The sequence below is a fragment of the Daphnia pulex genome, chromosome 10 (genome assembly GCF_021134715.1).
Source record: "Daphnia pulex isolate KAP4 chromosome 10, ASM2113471v1".
In the NCBI taxonomy this organism is placed as follows: Eukaryota; Metazoa; Arthropoda; class Branchiopoda; order Diplostraca; family Daphniidae; genus Daphnia; species Daphnia pulex.
Genome location: NC_060026.1, coordinates 228974 through 234881, shown reverse-complemented (window position 1 = coordinate 234881; position 5908 = coordinate 228974). Strand labels below are relative to the sequence as shown.

Sequence of the window (5908 nt, the reverse complement as noted above, 5' to 3'; positions counted from 1 at the left end):
TTTTCAGACAATTGCGTCTTAAGCACATTACGAGATTCTTTTGGATTCGTCTTTGTCATGGAAGATGTTGAAAGATAAAAAGATCAATAGTTTCTTTACGATATTATTATTTTACATGTGCATGTTGTCTGATGTGATGTGTCCATGGGAAAAAGTGAAAAAACCGGGAAAAACAGAAATTCGAAGAAAATAGGTCTAGTTTGTTGTTGCCACAAGCTTTAATGAGTGACTCCTAGATGGCGGCATGGCGCGGAATTCAAAATAACCGTTTTAAATGAGTAACCAACTTTTTTTTTTAAATTTAACTTTTAAATTTTAATTAATTATTATTTCACCACAAAAAAGAATAAAAATGTGTTGCTCATCCGCTTTCTTCACGTAAATAAATCATCAACCTTGCATAATTCACACCGCCACCCCCATCAGCTCTGGATAATATTTCATTATTTCGTTTGAGGTTTCCGGACCGACAAATTATTGTGGCTGAATAACCTTGTCTCGATTCCTGTTGTCCCCTATAAATACTGCATGCTCCGATTATGATGTAGCCCAATTTAAAGAAAAATTATTCAACAAAATGTCGATGCTTAAGGTTGTCTGTCTCTGTTTAGTCGTCTTGGCTGTTTGTGGCCCCATCGCACTCGCAGGTAACTTTTTAGATTTGTTTCAGGTGACTGACGATGATTTGATTGTCAATTGTTTCCGTATCAGGACCTGTTGAGAAACGATCAGCATATGATTATGTCGATGACTCTGATCTAGTAGCCAAAACACCAAGGCCCAGCAATGCCAATAAAGATGGAAATCAAAGGTTCTTTGGAGGGGCTTACAAAGCTGGTTACGGGGCATTCAGAGGCTAAAACCTCAAGTTCAAATTCATTAACGTTTTTCTAATCCAACTCCTGTAAGCGCACACGATTCCATACTCGAACATAACCTGTAATTGCTTCCACAGATAATTCTGAACTGTTAAAACAAATAAAATTCAAATTGAACTTTGAAATTCTCTCTTTGGATTTTTATTGTTACTACAGATGACAAATCTTCTCTCTCTATGGTCTTGTTTAATTCAGGTCATTTGATTCCGACAAATCAAAGGAAACCAAAATTAGTTACCTCAACTAAATTGGCGCTCATGTAAGGTACGGTTGGTAAGGACCACTCCAAATAATCTAGAACAGCTGCAAGAAAAAGAAAAGGTTAAAAGGAATCATGATTGTCTTTTAGAGGATTCAACATCACTCATATTATGGATTTGGAGATCAGGAATAACAATTAGGTTAATTAACTGCTGTAGAGGCATCTAAGCATTGCTGGATTTAGCTATTTAGCGCCAACATCCTCGGTTATCCGGATGGTTTCTGTAGATCAAACATTTACATTTTTCTCTCTTTTCGTAATTTGATTCTCATACTTGTAAAAAGTAGGTGGTAGTTTCTGAAATAAGACTTCCTTAAATACGAATGACGTGTGTTGGGTACTGCACCATCGAAAATGCTTTAGACGTTTCAACTTTTGATAACATCAAAAGTTAATATCAATAATTGTCTCTCCGCAAATGTCATGAGAAGATGCTAACATTTGAAATCTTCAAATAAAAAGGCGGCAATGGAGAATTGAGTTTCCAAGTTGCTACTAGATGGCATGACTCCGAACATTACGTCATCTTCACTTTATTAGTGTTTTTCTCGTTACTTCTAATAATACATAAATTAGTAAATACAACATGTCCAAAAACTTCCCAAAATATAGTCTTCAATAATGTTTAGCGTTCACGTTCAAAAATAAGGTCCTACTTGGTAACCCCTAATTGAAATGGCATTGAATTGTAATGGCCTATTCATAGATAATTCTAACTGCGTAGCTGATAAGGTTGTCGGTAAAAACAAAAATAAGAAAAAAAGAAGGCTAAGGGCGATGCGCGCGCTCAAACGTGCCGTGCGGGAGTGCCGTCCACACAACGCTCTGATTGGCCGGTTCCCCCTAATCGTTCCCCTGCGATTGGTCCGTTGCGGATGACAGTGTGAGCACGCTCTAAGAATCTTTTAACACGGCACGCCAAAGTCCGACCTATAAAGAACCGACCCGCTGCAACTCCCTCAACAACCAACCCACAGTTCCAACTTGTCTACTGCAGCTGATAAAAACTACCCAACGGAATCAACATGACTAAAGATTGTTGCCAAGGTAACCACACCACCATTTTGTCTTTTTCTCTTTTGAATTGTTTGTTCCTTTGTCTCTTTTTGTGAAATGAAAATGGACTGAATGATTGATAAACTTGTAAACGAATAGGCAAATGCTCGTGTGGAGACAACTGCAAATGCGGACCCAACTGCGCTCAATGCCCGGCTGCCGCAACCTGCGCATGCGCTACTGGTGGTGGTAAGATTATTTTTCAAAGCTTTCCTTACTTGATTGCGTCACTTGTCTAACCGATACGTCCGGGTTTGTTACTTAGAATGTAAATGCAGCGGCAACTGCCAATGCAGTACCAGCTGCCCGTGCAAATCGGCCTGCTGCAAGTAAACGACTACACCTCACGTCCCTCGCAACATTTCAACTCTAAAAAACCTGTAATCATAAAAACATTATCCAAGCGGTTTCGAAATAAACATTTTTAAATTCTATATACTCTAATTTTCTACTTAGCCTAACGGCAATCAATCACCAGTTGAGCACACATTTTGATTATCGAAAAAGACTGTAATTCCATGACGATGAATGTGAACAGTGAAGGGTTATCGAACCATTACAAAAACTGTAGGATCCGTGTCAAAACTAAAAAAGGAAGAAAAAACAAAAAAAAAAGGTTGAAACGCAAAAAATTACAGCAAAAATAAGGAAATGAAGCAAAGTTTAGTTGTTTGTTTTTTTGAAGTTTTTAGCGCCGATCGTCACGTCGTCTTCGTTGATCTCGATCTCGGCTTCGACTTCGATGTCGGCTCGATGATTTCTGCTTCTTGCTGTCTCTTTCTGAGCCACGATCGCGATCTCGGCGCTCCCGATCGCGATCACGACTTGAGCGATACCTGCTGTCTCGATCTCTTTCTCGACTGCGGTCACGAATTCTTTCCCTTTCCCGTGATCTCGAGCGTGAACGCACGTTATCCCTTCGAGGTGGAGGCGAACGGGAGGGACGTTCTTCACGGCGCCAATCACGTTGATCCCTGCCCGTTGCGGCAGGAAGTTCTGGTTGTTGGGCAACTCTCTGCTGTTGGACGGGAGGAAAACTTTTGGCCAATTCACGATCGATGTTTATCTAATGAGACAAACAAAGAATGAATGTAACATCAGAAAATAATAAGAAGAATATAAGTTAAATTAGTACCTGAATAGGCACGGGAATTCGAGGAAAGAGGCTATCATACCAGTCCAGTTTTGTGAGCAATTGACGGACCATCGTTCCTATTGTCATTGGATGACCACCGCCCGCTTTCGGATCGATTTCCTGTTGGGGAAAAGAGCACAAAATAGAACAGAAATTTCATTAATTTGGTGGTTCTTTGAGAGTTGAAAGTGGCAGACACATTAAAAGATACAGCAACAACAAAAAACCACTGAAACTGGTTGTTCTGTTTGGGTATTTTTACTTGTCAATTTGGTCAATTAGCGGGTGTGAGAGAGACTGAGAGATCCGCGTATCATACGACAACCTTCTGAAGAAGAACAACAAGATCAGTTGCATTCGAACGGTTATTGGCCATTGGTTACAACTGAGAGATAAATAAATTTGCAAACTCACCAACTTGGACTCTTTAGGCAAAATCGTGAGAAACCCGTACCCTCATCGGAACAAAAGCTAAACACACTTGAAAGTTGATTTGAAACCTGATATGCTTACCTCTTCATCTTCCAAATAAGGCTGAAACCAACCAAAGAGATCAGCAGGAGGTTGCGTGTACCTAAGAAACAGCAATGAGAATATTTTTTCTAAATGACAGATTTACAGATGATTACGTACCTGATGTGCATGAAACCCAATCCCCGAATGTAAGGAGAGTCACAGTGAGTAATCAATCCTATAAGTTGCTTCCTTGTTAACTTTAAAGTAAAAAGCTTGTACAACAGGCAATAAGGTGTAGAAACAATTCCACCAGCACCAACTCCACGAACCTACACCAATGTTGTTGAATTACTGAACCAGAATGAAAAAATCGCACTAGAATGTATTTACTTACCCCACCACACATTCCAGTTTGCCCAGAGGTTTTTCTACTACCTTTCTCCCATGGCTCTAAATGTTGAACTTTGTAGTAAATTTCGTCAACCACTTCATGGTATGTCTTCAATTCTGACAGATTTGCTAGAAAATATTTGTGATTAATCAGGAGTTGACAGACTAATTTTTAGAAGGAACATACTTTTGAAGTAGTGTGACGTTTGAATGTTTGTTAGGATGAGGGGGTTCAAATTCATAGTCCTTTCATTCCCCCATATCGGCAATGTGTTGGACCGTCTCTCATGTCCTGGAAAATGAGGTACTCCTCTTGGATGGACGTATTCCGAATCAGATTCTTCGTCATTACTTGACGCCATATCGCACTAAAATTGAAAACAAAAAGTTTTGAAATTAAAGTACAAGCATATAACAAGCCAGAAGAATAAAAGCCCGGGAAGAGCGAGAACAGTTCGAAGCCTTAGGCCTTGGATCCGCCTCCAAACACAATCTTATATTTTTCCACTGGATTTAGTAAAGTTTTCTCAGTATTTAGTAATAAACCAAGGAATTATTCGGGTAGAAATATTACGAACCTTTCAAAATAACAGTTTGATATCAGTCTCAAAGGAAGCAGTCGGCGAGAAATTTCACGAATAAAAACGAACATGTACGATTTCCAGTAAACAGCAACCCCTTCTACACTGGTGACTGGTGTTCAATTCAAATTTTCATAGTGATTTTCTGATTTTAGGCATATAAAAAAATTAAACGAATTTTTTATAAAACTATATTTATAACAATATCATTCATTAAATTCTTTTTTGGTAGTCAGTCGAAAATCAGAAAATCAAGTTTCAAAATTCAACGCAGCCAGGCTAGCAGACGACTATTGTTGATTGTGTATGAAATTTCGAAACTGTAAAGTTTCCCCCTTCGGTGGCACCGTTAAAACAAATATCATCAACTGTAAAGTTTCCGATGGAAAAATAAAAATGAGAATAAAAATCAGCTTTCCTTTTGTTTGAACTTATATACACAAGATATTCAGGATTTGGTAACCATTAAATAACTATGTACTGTAAAAATAATAAATAATCGTTTTAAACTCATCACCAATTCGTTAACTTTTCTTTGACAGATTGACATGAGCATGACAAATCTCGTCACTAAAGGTCGGTCAGTCGGTTGCTTTCCTAAAAACTAAGCTACCCCTTAACCTTTTTTTCAGAAAGCTCATTAAATTCTGATGAGGTTGGTTGGTTACATAATAGTTGTAAAACATTTTAATGCAACACTGAAATGATTTTTTGGTGCCGGAGAGAAATAAAAAGTTACAGAGAAAAGGGTCAAACTTGCAGCACTGAATAACATTGGCATGGTTCACTAAATGAATAATTGAGAAGATCCAGATTTTTTTTAAATTGAAGCTAAAGTAGGCAGCATCACTGTCACAGGCATCTGAACTCAATCCATTCAGGACTGGATTCCATCACTTGAATATGCCACACAAGGCTTGTTGGATGGTAGCAAAAAACTCTCTTCCATGGCAAATTTTTGTTGGTAATTGAATTCATGATAACTTGTAAGATATTTTAAAGGCAATTTTGGTTGATTGTGTGGCTGTATAATTTTCCTCTCTACTCATATATGACTTATATGTGCTGTATGTGAAGTAAAAGAAGAAGTGGTTAAAATAGAGGTACATTTAGACTTGAACACAAGAATAAGTAAAACAATTTCCCATTT

At 38.1% G+C, this 5908-nt stretch overlaps 1 protein-coding gene and 1 long non-coding RNA gene across 2 annotated transcripts; one reads left to right on the top strand and one right to left on the bottom strand.

Moving 5' to 3' along the window:
• The first annotated feature begins 1951 nt into the window (after positions 1-1951).
• On the top strand, positions 1952-2630 carry LOC124204460. The gene is made up of 3 exons (XR_006878886.1): positions 1952-2187; positions 2296-2385; positions 2462-2630. It is a non-coding gene; the product is annotated as an uncharacterized LOC124204460 (long non-coding RNA).
• Positions 2631-2685: 55 nt separating this feature from the next.
• Positions 2686-4865, bottom strand: LOC124204458 (pre-mRNA-splicing factor 38B-like). The gene is made up of 7 exons (XM_046601533.1): positions 4756-4865; positions 4365-4545; positions 4182-4306; positions 3965-4116; positions 3845-3905; positions 3332-3451; positions 2686-3262 (listed from the first exon to the last, which is right to left on the bottom strand). The coding sequence occupies exons 2-7, from the start codon at positions 4537-4539 to the stop codon at positions 2885-2887; spliced, it is 1011 nt and encodes a 336-aa protein (XP_046457489.1). The 5' UTR covers positions 4540-4545; positions 4756-4865; the 3' UTR covers positions 2686-2884.
• Between the last annotated feature and the right edge of the window lie 1043 nt (positions 4866-5908).